This window comes from Oxyura jamaicensis, chromosome 17 (genome assembly GCF_011077185.1).
Source record: "Oxyura jamaicensis isolate SHBP4307 breed ruddy duck chromosome 17, BPBGC_Ojam_1.0, whole genome shotgun sequence".
NCBI classification, from domain to species: Eukaryota; Metazoa; Chordata; class Aves; order Anseriformes; family Anatidae; genus Oxyura; species Oxyura jamaicensis.
This window is the reverse complement of record NC_048909.1, coordinates 7,543,346-7,556,834: the sequence shown is the minus strand read 5'-3', so window position 1 is coordinate 7,556,834 and position 13,489 is coordinate 7,543,346. Positions and strand designations below refer to the sequence as shown.

The 13,489-nt window shown below is 48.2% G+C and overlaps 3 protein-coding genes and 4 non-coding genes across 7 annotated transcripts; 1 reads left to right on the top strand and 6 right to left on the bottom strand.

Moving 5' to 3' along the window:
* Positions 1-241: 241 nt before the first annotated feature.
* On the bottom strand, positions 242-3,358 carry SURF2 (surfeit 2). Its single transcript, XM_035341902.1, has 6 exons — positions 3,188-3,358; positions 2,776-2,930; positions 2,514-2,617; positions 1,867-2,064; positions 1,100-1,272; positions 242-342 (listed from the first exon to the last, which is right to left on the bottom strand). Exons 1-6 carry the CDS (start codon positions 3,347-3,349, stop codon positions 259-261), a joined length of 876 nt encoding a protein of 291 aa, XP_035197793.1. The 5' UTR covers positions 3,350-3,358; the 3' UTR covers positions 242-258.
* Positions 3,359-3,387: 29 nt separating this feature from the next.
* Positions 3,388-7,913, top strand: LOC118175548 (surfeit locus protein 1). Its single transcript, XM_035341900.1, has 9 exons — positions 3,388-3,466; positions 3,920-4,001; positions 4,123-4,250; positions 4,626-4,708; positions 5,486-5,677; positions 6,178-6,250; positions 6,431-6,593; positions 6,994-7,075; positions 7,346-7,913. The coding sequence occupies exons 1-9, from the start codon at positions 3,404-3,406 to the stop codon at positions 7,410-7,412; spliced, it is 933 nt and encodes a 310-aa protein (XP_035197791.1). The 5' UTR covers positions 3,388-3,403; the 3' UTR covers positions 7,413-7,913.
* A 637-nt stretch (positions 7,914-8,550) lies between these two features.
* On the bottom strand, positions 8,551-12,897 carry RPL7A (ribosomal protein L7a). Its single transcript, XM_035341901.1, has 8 exons — positions 12,654-12,897; positions 12,115-12,235; positions 11,508-11,657; positions 10,551-10,691; positions 10,153-10,232; positions 9,688-9,818; positions 9,202-9,271; positions 8,551-8,718 (listed from the first exon to the last, which is right to left on the bottom strand). Exons 1-8 carry the CDS (start codon positions 12,888-12,890, stop codon positions 8,614-8,616), a joined length of 1,035 nt encoding a protein of 344 aa, XP_035197792.1. The 5' UTR covers positions 12,891-12,897; the 3' UTR covers positions 8,551-8,613.
* Positions 9,893-9,966, bottom strand: LOC118175643. Its single transcript, XR_004755054.1, has one exon. It is a non-coding gene; the product is annotated as a small nucleolar RNA SNORD36 (small nucleolar RNA).
* LOC118175644 lies at positions 10,396-10,472 on the bottom strand. The gene has a single exon (XR_004755055.1). It is a non-coding gene; the product is annotated as a small nucleolar RNA SNORD36 (small nucleolar RNA).
* LOC118175646 lies at positions 10,761-10,823 on the bottom strand. Its single transcript, XR_004755057.1, has one exon. It is a non-coding gene; the product is annotated as a small nucleolar RNA SNORD24 (small nucleolar RNA).
* LOC118175645 lies at positions 11,724-11,798 on the bottom strand. Its single transcript, XR_004755056.1, has one exon. It is a non-coding gene; the product is annotated as a small nucleolar RNA SNORD24 (small nucleolar RNA).
* Positions 12,898-13,489: the final 592 nt, after the last annotated feature.

Genomic DNA, 13,489 nt, shown 5'->3' with positions numbered 1-13,489 from the left:
CCTAACGGAAGCTCTTTTCTCATAAAGAGGTCCAAGCAGTGGGCTGCTTGTACTTCACTGTAGTAACCATTCTTGGTTTGGTACCAGGGGATGGCTAGAGACTGTTAGAATATAATTTAATTCCACCCCACTCTTTTCCCCCTGCTGTATTGGTTAACTGGAATGGGCAGCAAGGTGTAAGGGCAAACACTTCAGTCTTCTGCACCCTCTGGAATTGTTACACAAGAGGTTTCAAGCCACGTTTTTTATCATTAAAGTTTATTTGCCATTGGTTGCTTTCCTGAAGTTTTTGGGTTTCTGATGACAACGCTTGAACTTTTTCCTTGAAGGGCCTGACTGTTTCTGTAGAGAGAAGAAATTGATCAGCTTTTTCTGAATGTTAAACCCCCACAAGATAGATTAAAGAGAAATCAAGTGTGCTCCTTGAACAAGCACAGTCCAAGTCACTGGGGACACAGGGCTAGCCAGGATGGTTTCTGGCCCTATTCTGCAAGTTAGCATCCCTGACAGGCAAACAACTCAAAGTGACAGTCTCCCCACAAAAATGAGCTCATTCTTCCCCCAGGCTGGGCTTCCCAGCTTAATACCATTACAAGGGCTCCAGCACCTCTCTCAGGCTTCCCTCAGCCTTTATCCACCTTTACGTGACTTCTTTCTGCTTCTCACACAGAAGGATCAGGGTATGCCCCCCTGTTAGCACACCCCAAGGCAAGATGTGGCCACCTCCTCACAGGAGGCAGAAAAAGTTCTGAAATGTGGACCCTGTGATGTCAGAAGCGTTTAGATAGCGTGTGTGTGGAAAGGAAGATTACAGGACCCACTTCAGTTTCCCTGTTACGACTGTGCAGCAGGATTCAATCACAGATGAGCTATTTATGCAGGCAGTGACATCCCTACTCAGAGAGGCAGGATAAACATTTCCTGCTAGTAATTCACACCTCAGAACGCAAGCCAGTGGCTGGCACTCGGGGAAAGTATTCTCCCAACTAGCTTTACACCTTCTGCTGGTTCTTAGACAGGAATAGCTCAGACAGACACCTACAGGACAGAATGCCTGTTCACGCTCCCCATCTGTGGCATGCAGCAAAGTGACTCCCACCTTTCCCCTCTTGCCAGCTGCTCTGTTCACGTCTGTTCTTCCACCATCCTCACCGTTCACAACACCGTTCTCCCCAGTCAGCTTGGCCTCATCTTCTTCGCTGTCTATTGCAAAGTCATCGCTGGCCTCTGCGTTTTGTGGAGCTGCTGGGCTTTTTTCAGTGAAGAGCTCAGCTTAAATACAAAGATTTAGCTTGGGATCAGTTCCTTGTACAGGTAGGCTCTGCCTACTAGCTTTCAGCACATCTCAAAGGTGATTTGCCAAGCTGATTCCAGCTTCCTAGGATTAGCCCCTGTTGTTTGCGTGTCACTGCTGAAATACTTCAGAAATAAACACCCTGATGTTCTATTAGGAATGAGATTAGAGCTCTCACTAGCCCAGTTCTTGAAACTGGGCCACACAGGCAGTTTTGGGGTCTCTGCTCTCCTATGGCAAGGCAGCATCTTCCAGCCATAAATCAGTGGGACATCCTTACCAACTCCTGCCAGGCTGCAGGAGCCTTGCTGAGAAACACAGCAAGCAAAGAGACCTAAAGCAAAGCCCAGCAGATCTTATATCCCTCCCCTCACACCTTACGTGACCCAACGCTGGTATTACTTTGTGAGAACCACTATTTCACGTTCAGTGGCAGCAAGCTTTTCCCAAATCCAAGACCCCCAAACTGGATGAAAGTCACATCTCTAGCAGACAGGAGCAGAATAAAGGTGTGAGAAGATGAGCTGGGAAGCTCCCTTTAGGACATGGGTAGTACCGGTGTTCTTACTCACGTGGGTACAGATCACTCATGCTGTCATCCGTCTCCTCTCCGTCCTCATCTGTCCCGGGAGACTTTGGTTCCCAGAGTTCTTCCTCTCTCTGAGGCTGCCTGCTCCCGTTTGTTTGGTCGTCAGAGCGCTGCCTCCGTTGCTGCTTCTGTCGCAAGCAGGCTGGGACATATTCCACCCCTTTCTTCTGGCACTCCTCATCTAACGGTGCGGGGGAATTGAGCAGCACTTAGCAAGGCTACCCAGCCACCTGTGTCCTGATTATTTCCAGCTCCACTTTATATTAAAAACAACTCAAAAGTATGTTAAGCTCCAGCTCTAAGACACATTCATACAATTGATAGTGATGATACCATGGAGCACTAAAGATGGGAAAGATGTTAACGCAGTCTCTGCTGGACATGTGCACCCCCACTGGGGGAATCTTTTGAACCACTCACTTTACCTTTCAAGTATAGATGTTTCAAAGTATTGGTAAAGATGCCAACTGCTCCCTACAGCTGGGCTCTTCCTTCCCAGCTGAGGAGCGCCTGCAGTAAATTACTGTCAATCTAGAGAAAATTTACACCCTCTCTTCACAGAAAGATACTGGAATTTTAACAGGTCAAGGAAACAAGTAGCTTTTCTGAAGGTGCAGTCAGCCTACTTACATGCTCTCAGGGCCTTCTGATAGCGCTTCCCTTGGACATGACGGAGCACGTGCTCTGGAAACTTGTTGATGTGTCTGAGGGTGAGCTTGCAGAACAGCTGATGCCTGAGAGAAAGAGGCAAGGAACGAAGGAAGGAATACTTTAAAAAGATTTTCCCAGGTTCCCCAAAATTATAAATGCTCAAGAACTTCCTAAAGCTCAGCCACTTGGTCTGAGATTGATCAAAGCGTGATGCGTAACACACCAGAAGAAGAATACGCACAGGTTCTTTGTGCTGGGCACTATGTGGGGCTCAAACTTCTCATAGTCAAACTCCCGGGCGGTCCTCGCCAGCCGCTGGTACTTCTTGCCCTCGGTGTACGCCTGCAGCTCCGCCAGCCGGCACGGCAGCTCGTGGCCGGTCAGCCTGCACCTCACCTGGCGGAAAGCAGGGGCTGGTCAGGGCAGCATCCGCAGGGCTGGGGAGAGGAGAAAACTCCATCTCTTGCCGCGTCCTCGCCCCCTGCCCTCATCTCTGCCCGCAGCACAAACCCCTGAAGGCCCGGGGGCTCCTTGAGGCCGCAGCCAGGCTCCGGGCTCCTCACCCGCCCTGCTGCCCCCTCACGACCCCCTTCTCCTCCTCACAGCCCTCCCGAGGCCTCCCCCGCAGCCCCTCGGGGCCCTGCCCGGCCCACCTTGCCCGGCTCGGCCACGCCGAGCAGCGGATGCTGCTTCAGGAACAGCCGCACCTCCTCCGGCACCTCCGCCATGGCCGCGCCGCCACAGAGAGGCGCTGCCAAGCAGGAGCCCGCCTCTCTTCCGGGGCCGGCCGAGCCGGGGAAGAAGGCGGCTCCCATCAGAGAGCGGAGGGGGGGGGAACGAGGACGAGCCGGGCCGGAGGCGGTGCCGCCATGGCGGCGGGAGGGGGGCTGCTGAGAGCCGGGCGGCGGCTGCTGGGGGAGCGGCGGGCACCGGTGGGAGATGGGGGAGATGGGGGGGGGGGGGGCGGGGGGGGGCGGGGGGCGGGCGGCGGGGGGCGCGGGGCGCCGGGGGGGGGTCCGCGAGGGTTGTTGAGGGGAGCCGGGTGGGTGCCGAGAGGAACCGGGAGGGCCCAGGAGGGTGCTGAGGGGAGCCGGGGGGTCTCTGAGGGGAGCCCGGGGGCCCCGAGAGGAGCCGCACCAGGCAAGGCGAGGCCCGGCCCCGGCGGTGCTCGGTGCTGTACAGACCCCGTCGTATTTTATTTTGCTCTGTTACTGAAATACTTTTTTGTCTTTCTTTTTAACTTGTAGCCCAACCTTTAGTGTTTCACTGGCTGTTGCTCAAATAGCAAACCAAATCCCCGTGCCGTCATTGGGACAGCTGGTATCATCTAGATGTAACTTTTCCGAAGTAGAAATGCAACAATGGATCTTTTTTATTTCATGTAGGTATCAAATTGCTTGATCAGAAGAACATTTTTTGGATATACTCTAACTAAAGCGGGTTCTGGTCGGATTCGGCAAACTAAAGGTAAGGAGGGATTTGTTTGGGACTGTCATTTTTCAGCCTTATACCAAGAGGTGACATTTCCTCAGGAATTTAGTATCTCTCCTCCTGTACACGTCTAATTCCTCATTCTGGCTTTCTTCAGATGTTTGCTTGAGGTTCACCAGGCCTCGTAGTTCTACAACAGCTGCTGATGCATCTGGAGAGGACATCATACTCAAATGGGGCCTTTTCCTTGTGCCTCTGACTACATTCTGTCTTGGCACGTGGCAGGTACAAATAAACATTTTTTTTTCAAGATAAAAGCACTTTAGGGCTGTCAGGGTTTTCCATCTTTGACTCTTTAATCCAGCTCAAACCATAGGCAGGGTAAAGATTTGCTGATATTTTACTTTTCTGTTTTCCGAGTGTCTACGAGTGAGGTTAATGCAAGTCCTTAAAAGAGAGATTTATGTTTTTCACACTTCCAGTATAAATATTTCCCCCAAATGAAGATTGTAGCCTCCATTTTCATATCACAAATTATCCTGTTTCAGGTCGGGTCTGAGGAGAAACTTATGATAAAGAAACAGATTTGAAAGCTTGCTGGGGTCATTACATTGCTCTGTTCTGCCAATAGGAGTTACTTTTGGTTTTGTGTGCTTTCAGGTTCAGCGGCGAAAATGGAAATTAGATTTGATTGCACAGCTGGCATCAAGAATTTCATCAGAGCCCATCCCTCTGACATTAGAGTAAGGAAGCCAAGATAGTTTATTATCTACCAAGCACTGACAGCATGCTGGGGGTATCAGATATGGTCTCTGCACTGATGGGTTCATGCTAAACTAAACTGCATGAAAACGAAGGAATGCAGTGGGAATCGGGATGTGCAAGCAAATGAGAAAGACAGGCAAGATGTTCATTCTCTTATTTTAGATAACAGAGTAAGTGAATTTTTCCTTTTGGGGTACTCTAAAGCCATGCTAAAAGGTAGAATCACTGGGAGAATGTGGAATGTAATTCAGGCTGAAGAAGGAGGGCTTGGTAGCTGGTGCCTGTGATGTCCCAGAGGAGGGATTAATCCTGTAGGAAGGATTCTTAGATCAAAAGCAAGCCCTTCCCCATGGGTGGAGCAGTTATGTTAGGCATGAGAGAATTTTTGGGTCACTTGGCCACATGGCATAACAGTCAAAATAGTTCAGTTGTTCAATTTCATGGCCTGGGATGGGAAAGAAGCTCTCGCTGTTGATGTACATGCAGTGTATCCACCTGCTGATCAGCTGTGTGTGTCATTGAAGTGATACTGGGTTACAGATCCCATGGAAGAGAACTGCTCTTTGGATACTCATGATCATCTTGATTTGATTCACTGTGAAAGTAATAAAATAGCTGCTTATTCCATGAGGCGTCTGTCTTCTCTTTCTACTTGGCAGCTGGTCCTAGGGGTAAAAGGCAAATCACACAATAAAATCCCCAAATGTGCTTTGCCTATCACAGCTGTGATTTTGTTTTTATCTTGTTCTGTGCAGCCCTATGGAGTTGAAGGAATTAGAGTACAGGCCTGTAAAGGTCCGAGGGCATTTTGACCACTCCAAGGAGCTCTATATTTTGCCACGATCACTTGTGGACCCTGAGCGAGAAGCCAGAGAAGCCAGGCAGCTGACATCCCACCCAGAAAATGGAGCAAATGTCATTACTCCTTTCTACTGCACAGAACTAGGGTAAGTTAAGTGATGTTTTTTATGAACAACTCATTTCTGTTTTGAAAAGCTGAATTGTAGAATCATTACCTTTCTTAAGTACCTCTGGGGATGGGGACTCCATCACTCCCCTGGGCAGCCTGTTCCAATGCTCCATCACCCTCTCCATGAAGAAATTCTTCCTAATATCCACTCTAAACTTCCCCTGGTGCAATTTGAGACTTTTCTTGTGCCTTATCACTTGGCACCTGAGAAAAGACCGACACCCTCCTCACTGCAGTGTCCTTTCAGGTAGTTGCAGAGAATGATGATAATGATTGGATTTATATAAAGTTCTCCCTCTCCCTTAAAAGGCATGTCCTCAGTCTGTTAGGTGCTTGAGGCTCGATTCCAAATTGTATTTAAATTCCCTTAGAATACGCACTCAGATGTTTCCTTCTTTGGTACTTAGTTGTAGACAGCAGCAAGAATGAATTTGCTTTAATTCATGAGGTGCATTTGTCCTGTCCGTGTAACTCTAGGGTCACAATTTTAGTCAACCGAGGATTCGTGCCCAAAAAGAAGTTGAAGCCAGAGACCAGGCTGAAGGGACAGGTAAGAGGGATGCAGGGAAGTCTTGCATGACACCTTCCACTCCCCACTGTATAGCACAACCTTCTTATTTATGACCAGACCCCAGTCACCAGAAAAGTGACATTTCTACCAGGACCTAGCATGCTGAAACGTGAAATAAATCTTGAAAGATTTTTTTTTCTCCCCTGCACTTTTCTTCAGATTGAAGATGAAATTGATCTCACTGGGGTAGTGAGGTTATCAGAAACCCGGAAACCTTTTGTGCCTGAAAATAACATTGAGAAGAACCGCTGGCATTATCGTGACCTGGAGGCTATGGCAAAAGTGACTGGCGCTGAGCCCATCTTTATTGATGCAGATTTCAGTAAGTCACAGAGGAACCCAACCCCGTGTCCAATTTACACCAGACTCTCCCTTTTCAGTTCAGTTAGATATTTCCCTGAGACATTTCCAGAGGTACTGCACCTTTCTAGTTCAGTTTTGAAGGCGGTAGGTAGCCAGCCATCACAGGTGAGCAGTAGCACGCTCCGAAGAGAAGCGGTCTCAGGCCCCAGTTGAGGGGAGGTGGTGGCTGATGCCCTGAGACATCAGCGACATGCTCTGGGGCAGAGTGCCTATCACCTCGGGCTTTGCTGGGACCTTGGGAACACCAGGGCTGGAGGAAGTAGGGTATCCGTTGACTTACCGCTCTGAGTTGCTCACAGCAAGGGCTGTTCTACACCACACAGACTAAAGATCTGACCTGTGCGCTGTTACACCTACAGAAAGCACAGTCCCAGGGGGACCCATTGGAGGCCAGACAAGAGTGAGCCTAAGAAACGAGCACATGCAGTACATCGTTACTTGGTAAGTTGCTCAGCCAGCAGTTTGACCCTTTTTTTTTTTTTAATGTAAAGCTTTCAACTGGTCTCTGTTGAAAGCAAGGGAGTAATTTTTGTTTGGTGTTCTTGCTTCTGCATCAGTGAAACTGGGTGAGCCCTTCAGCTGCAGACCTAGTTTTAACCTAAGTAGTATTTGCAAGGGGGTTTGAAGTAACTGCCCTTTATTGAACTGCAGATGACTTTTAGGGAGGTGTCATCAATCTTAAAAATAATGTGCTTTTTTATTTTGTCACAGGTATGGCTTATGCGCTGCAACTTCATTCTTGTGGTACAGAAAATTTATACAAAAAATAGCTCTCTGAGGGGAAGGGCTAACTGCTACTCCTCTACCACAGTCAAAACCAGACTTTTACAAAAGACTGCAGCCTGATCAGTCCTGAAGAAGCCAGTCTCAGGACACCGTGTTCAGTAAGTTTGTGCAGTTATTGAGCTGCAAAGAGCCTTTAAGCAGCTGATGCAAATTCTGTGCTCCTACCAGCTTGATCCTGGCTGCAGTTCAGAAGCATTGAACTTCAGACTTGGAAGTGGCTGTTGAGTCTCCTGCTTGAATCTGTGTTCTAGAAATCTCAAGGATTTATTTTTCTATGGGGGTCTGGCAGTGGTTGGTCACAAGCTACTAAACTTTCTTCTCCACTGCCATATTTGCCACATTCCGTGCAAACAAATGATGGCCAGGGATTTTATAATTTGTTTGTAACTTATGCTTTCTTTGCATTGAGTAGTCATGGGTGAAGTCAGGACTGATGCACTGCAGCTGCATCAGTATAAATAAAAGGGCCTACAGGTGTTTCTCTTTTGACGTGCATTGTGTATCTTACATCTTAACAGCAACAAGAACATGAGAGCTAGCAGAAATAACAAGAAGCTCCCTCAGATTGGGCTGGAGCCTTGCCAAGCTCGGTAAGCTCCAAGAAAGCCACAGAACCAGGTCAGTCAGGAAAGAACAGAAAGACAAGTTTGTTCAGATGCTTGCCCCCACCACTTCGGCACGCCTTCACTGACCAGTGTTGCACTGCAAGAGGCATTACAGACCTCCTAGAGGTCTTAATAATCTGCTTGGCCTGGTAGAGTGCTGTAACTCCCAGCATAAACATGCCTTTACAAAATCCATACAGTAACCCCGTCTAGGCAGTAATGATGATCTAGATCTATTTCCAACTCAGATATTTACATAATTAAGCTAGGCTTAAGCCAGAACTAGCCCAGCCCATTTAATTTTTCTGATCACCACAGCACATGGACCAGAAGGGTTGTTGATACACATTTTTAAAGGAGAGGAATTACCACAGGGGACAGTTAAGGGCAGTTCTAAGCAAATAACCTGCTCCATGCCACTCTGTGCAGTGGCATTCAATCATCTGCTTGAAGGCAAATGGAGAAGTCAGGCAGTGATCATGTGCAACCCACTGTCTCAAACCCTCTCATTAATAGAGACCACCAAAACTTTGTCTGGGGGTTTATTCTTTTTATGTACAGAAACCATGGTAGCAGTCCAGTACATCTTCAGCCCAGCTTAGTAGCCAGTTCTTTGGCCTTTGCTTTTTCAAGCTTGGCAATGCGAGCCACTGACTTTGGACCCAAGACATTACCACCCCAGTGACGACGGATCTGGAAAGAAGGGAAAACAAGTTAGTACCTCATACAATCTCATACTTCATCACTCAACTGACTTGCTCCATCCCACTCCTTTATGCACAAGGGGAAGAGCTCCCATGATTAGGGACTCTTACAAATATAAAGCAGTGAACTACACCATGGGGCAGCACGAGATGTGACAGTTTAAAAGTTTTTCCCCACCATCACTTAACTTCTGGGCTTCAGGAATGGAATTGAGTCTAGCTGAAGTTGTTGACCTCTCAATACTCCTCACCCTGTGTTAGTTGCATTTGCTTTTAACTTGGTGACAGTGTTCGCCTTCTACCCCACCCTCAAGTGGGAATCTAGATACATCATAAAAAAATCTAGATACAACACACCCAACAGGCTTTATGCTGATCTCACTCAGAAACAGTGATTTGCATTTCACTGGGAAGCTGCTGGGGATGTTAACAGTATGAACTGAAAGACAAGGCCAGCAACAGGGAATCTTACCTCATCGTATCTGTCATTGTAGTTGGTCTTGACAGCCTCAACCAGCTTTGCAAGGGCTCCCTTATCCTCCCTGTTGGTGACAGGTTAAATTCCTATGCAGCATCAATTTAACATCCTCTCAAGTCTTTTGTCTCAGAATACCAACATTTTTCAGGTTAAGCACATCATCATTTACAAAAGGTTAATCACTCAAACCATCAAAGCTGTAAGAACTCTCAATGCTTAGATGGTAATTCTATTTACAGATTTCAGTTAAGAGTAAGCCATCCATTTTAGCAAACCAAAGTAATGTATAGCTGCAGGATCTGACAGACTGCTACGTACAAGTGTCCTCTACATTAGAGAGGTAGTTCGTGTAAGCTGTTTTTCAGTTTTTCTTCTTTAAACTAGAGAAGCTCAAGTTTGATATCTGTCTGCCCTATAGTCTGTGCTTATGGGCAGTTTTTCTCCACTACAGTGCAGCAAGTCAGCACACAGAATACTTACGGGTTAACTTGGGTGAAAGCAACACAGGTACAAGTTTTCCTGTGCACCAGTCGCCCCAGTCTGGCCTTGCTCTTGATTATGCAGTATGGCACTCCCATCTTGCGGCACAGAGCTGGCAAGAAGACCACCAGCTGAAAAGAGACAGAGTGCTTTATCACTGAGGGGGAACAGCTTTTTATCCTCTCAGTTGGCCTGGGCTGTGGCAATTGCTCAGTGTTAAAAAGCTCGGTTTTGCTCTTCAGCAAAGATTCAGGTGAAGAAATTCATACATCATTGCAAGGGCCAAGCCTCAGCTTAATAACATGACAACTAAGAATGTGCATAAGCACTCCAGCTGTCTTAAGTTTTGATGTGTTTTAACACAAAATATGTTTGTCTCAAAATGCACTCTCACCACAAATCCAGTTCTGACCTCAGCTTAAATTACACAGGCAGGCTCTACCTTGTACTGCTGAGGATGCTTACCTCAATGGGGTCCACATCATGGGCAATCACTACAAGCTGTGCCTTCTTGTTTTCTACCAGAGTTGTGACAGTGTTAACACCTGAAAAACATGTCAGAAACATTTGTTTTAGGTCAGTCTTTTTTCAGAGCTTTCACATAAGCTTCATACAACCTGCTGTTTCCATAGCACACCATTATGAAAATTGTGAACACTTCCGCATCCTTTCAGTACCACAGAGAAGCTGTTCCATGGACAATTTGCTAAAGCTCAGGGTTAAAAAGCTTGTCTATTTTGCTCTTCACTTTGAGTTCAGGTGAAGAAATTCACACATCATTGCCATAGCATGTCCAATTCTGTATGGCTGGAGAAGGCACCCCATTCCCACATATGCAGACAGGCAAGTTCGTGTACACTGACCTGCCCGGAGAACTGGTGGCCTCTTAGTGGGAGTATCTCCCTTTCCCGCAGCTTTCTGCTCAGCACGAGCCAGCAGCCTCTGCTTCTTCTCTTGCTTAGTTTCTGGCCTGTATTTGTGCGCCAGCTTCAGAAGCTGCGTAGCTGGAAGAGAACACAGACTAGTTAGCTGTGTAACCTGAAAATTTCGGCATTACATTCAAAGGACTCAAGTGCATCAGCGATCTTGGTGGTTGTCATCAAGTGTATTTAGATAGCAAGTTAGCATCATGTGCACAACGCGGGGCAGAGCTAGCAGAGTGCCTCCAGAGCCCATATTTACCTCTGTGCACCCTTATTGGCAACAGGAGTTCCTTTACTGTCTGTGTGAGGAACTGCCTGCAACTCACAACTACAGGTAAAGGTGGTGCACTTCTCCCAGTAAAGCAAACAATTTGTTTGGCAACATCTACAGAGGTTACTTGTTTAGGTTTAAAGTTTCTTGCAAAGACTGACACCTGAAAAAGACTATTCACTCATGCAAGAAGCCCCTGAAATACCTTTTTCCCCCCATATATATCAGTGTCAGCTTGCAGGATGTTAACTTTCCCTTCAAAGCCTGCACTGAGAAAGATTTCTCAACTTCTCTGATGCAGTTGAAGAAACCTCCATGTTCTACATCAAGCTGGAATAATAGACTCTGATGGAAACACAATTACAACAATTCTGGATTTGCATCCAGAAGTAGGAGCTCTGGTATTCTCTACTCCCTTTTCAAAGCACATAGCAGCCACAACATTTTAGTCAGCAAATTCATAAGACAGCTTGTTGTTCCCATTATCACAGTCATTATTAAAGCCTCCCTAAAGTGCTTCCAGCAATGCTGCAGCTTACCTTTTTCAAGTCTTATTTTGGCTTCTTTCCTGACACACAACCCACTGAAGCCCCAAGTCGAGAGAATTTTGTGGGGCACACCCTTACCTGTTTGGCGGTCCAAAGCCTGAGTGAACTGGTTAATTGCAGGAGGCACCTTCAAGCGCTTGTACAGAATGGACCTCTGGCGCTGGAGTCTGATGTAGCGGGGCCATTTCACAAAACGTGTGAGATCGCGCTTAGGCTGGATATCCTGTCCTAGAAATACAGACTTTGCTCACAGCTGTTCCAGACCACACAGCAGCAGCGTGGAACCAGCAGCAGTGCATCAGCGATCTTGGTGGTTATGTACGTCAGCACAACCATTCAGATAACAAGTATTTTTTTACATCATCTGCACACCATATAAAAATGGTACTACATAAACTTGACTTAGACGACTTTTTGCATCCCATACAAAAAGACAAGATTCACCACAACAGAAAGATGTAATCCATCTTTGCAGCATGGAAAATCTAGCAAGTTATCCATAGACACCTTCAAACATCTAGTAAAATACAGCTGTACCACTGATGGTGGTAAAACAACTGCCTGTATTTCCTCCTCCACTCTACAGTTTTATTACAATACAATTCTGTATTATTTACATGCCAGTTTATAAAAAACAAAAACCTTTTTTTTTTTTTAAGTAGCCAAAAAATATCCCGTTACTCACCGATGCCAAAGTTCTTGGGCCTCTTCTCAAAGAGGGGATTGACGACCTTCTTAGCTTCCTGCTTCTTGACTACAGCAGGGGCAGGTGCCACCTTCTTACCCTTGGCCTTCTTTCCCTTCGGCTGCAAACAGAAAATAAGCACGTTCTTCTTTTTTGCCTAGATTACTTGGTGCACTTTAAGAGCTTACAGCCCACCTCCAAAATACCTATTACCAGATATTTATCCAGCCAGGCAAGAAGCCTCGCTCTTCGGAAGCCCAAAACCTTTTGATAAGGCTTAAAAAACGTTATCGGGGCTCCCCCCCAACCAGGAGCGGCCTCCTCCGACCATAGAAACGCTGCGGCCTAGCCGGGCCGCCCCGCTCCGCCATCCAGCTCCTCGGCCCCGCGGCCCGCCATCCGCCACCACAAGCCCATCCCGAGCCCTTTCCACACCCCCCTCGAGCTGCCGAGCACCCGCGGCGCCTCCTCAGCGGGCGGATGGCGGCGGATAACGGCGACCCCCCCCCCTCGCCATCCCCGCGCCGGCCGCCGCTCACCATCTTGGAGGCAGGAGGAGAGGGGAGGGCGGGGCGCGCCGCGGGATTTCTGCGCCCTGCGAAGTCTCGCGAGAGGAGGGGAGGGGGGAGGGAACGGGGGGGGGGGGGGCAGGAGCGACGTTCTGTCATGGCGCAGCAGCGGGTGCTGCCGCAGAGCAAGGAGACCCTGCTGCAGTCGTACAACAAGCGCCTCAAGGACGATGTCAAATCCATCATGGACAACTTCACCGAGATCATCAAGACTGCTAAGGTGGGAGGGGAGAGGGGAGAGCCCGGGGGGTGGCCCCGAGGGATCCCTTTCCCCCCCGAGAGACCCCTTTTTCCCCTGAGGAACCCCCTTTCCCCCCCCCCCCCGGGGGCCCCTTTTCCCTGAGGGAGCAGGGTCCCCTCTCAGGGTGGGTGGCTCTCAGTTCCCCCTCCTGCCCTGGGGCAGCCTAAAGGGCCTGCTGAGTGAGGGCAGCCACTGAGGGGATGGGGCAGGCTGACAGAAGCGGGCAGTGGGCGACCCAAAGGCAGCCCCAGGGGTTGCGGGTGTACGCTGAGCTGGGCTGAAACGAAATTCCTTCTAGCGTGGCAGTCGTGTCAGGGTTTTGGTGTGTGAAGGTGGCATTGTGTGCTTTTTTTTTTTTTTTGCTTAGATTGAGGATGAAACTCAAGTCTCTCGAGCAACGCAGGGTGAACAAGATAACTATGAGATGCATGTCAGAGCTGCAAACATTGTAAGTAGCACTCTCACGCTCAAATCATTGGGCAGCGCATCCTTCAGGAGAGGTTTGGTTCATTAGTGTATTCAGAGCAGCCTTCATAGCACTCACAAGGACTGCTGCTGAAAGAGT

Bases quoted from the DNA above. Each gene is read 5' to 3' on its own strand.
- SURF2 (XM_035341902.1), bottom strand. From the start codon at position 3,349: ATGGGAGCCGCCTTCTTCCCCGGCTCGGCCGGCCCCGGAAGAGAGGCG. The intron at 2,065-2,513 runs GTAAGTAGGCTG...CCGCACCGTTAG, and splicing joins TCAGAAGGCCCTGAGAGCAT to ATGAGGAGTGCCAGAAGAAA. The intron at 343-1,099 runs GTGGGAGTCACT...TTCTCTCTACAG, and splicing joins CAGCTGGCAAGAGGGGAAAG to AAACAGTCAGGCCCTTCAAG.
- LOC118175548 (XM_035341900.1), top strand. From the start codon at position 3,404: ATGGCGGCGGGAGGGGGGCTGCTGAGAGCCGGGCGGCGGCTGCTGGGG. The intron at 4,251-4,625 runs GTACAAATAAAC...GTGTGCTTTCAG, and splicing joins TCTGTCTTGGCACGTGGCAG to GTTCAGCGGCGAAAATGGAA. The intron at 5,678-6,177 runs GTAAGTTAAGTG...GTGTAACTCTAG, and splicing joins TTCTACTGCACAGAACTAGG to GGTCACAATTTTAGTCAACC.
- RPL7A (XM_035341901.1), bottom strand. From the start codon at position 12,890: ATGATCTCGGTGAAGTTGTCCATGATGGATTTGACATCGTCCTTGAGG. The intron at 10,233-10,550 runs GTCAGTGTACAC...CATGTTTTTCAG, and splicing joins GCCACCAGTTCTCCGGGCAG to GTGTTAACACTGTCACAACT. The intron at 9,819-10,152 runs GTAAGCATCCTC...GTCTCTTTTCAG, and splicing joins ATGATGTGGACCCCATTGAG to CTGGTGGTCTTCTTGCCAGC.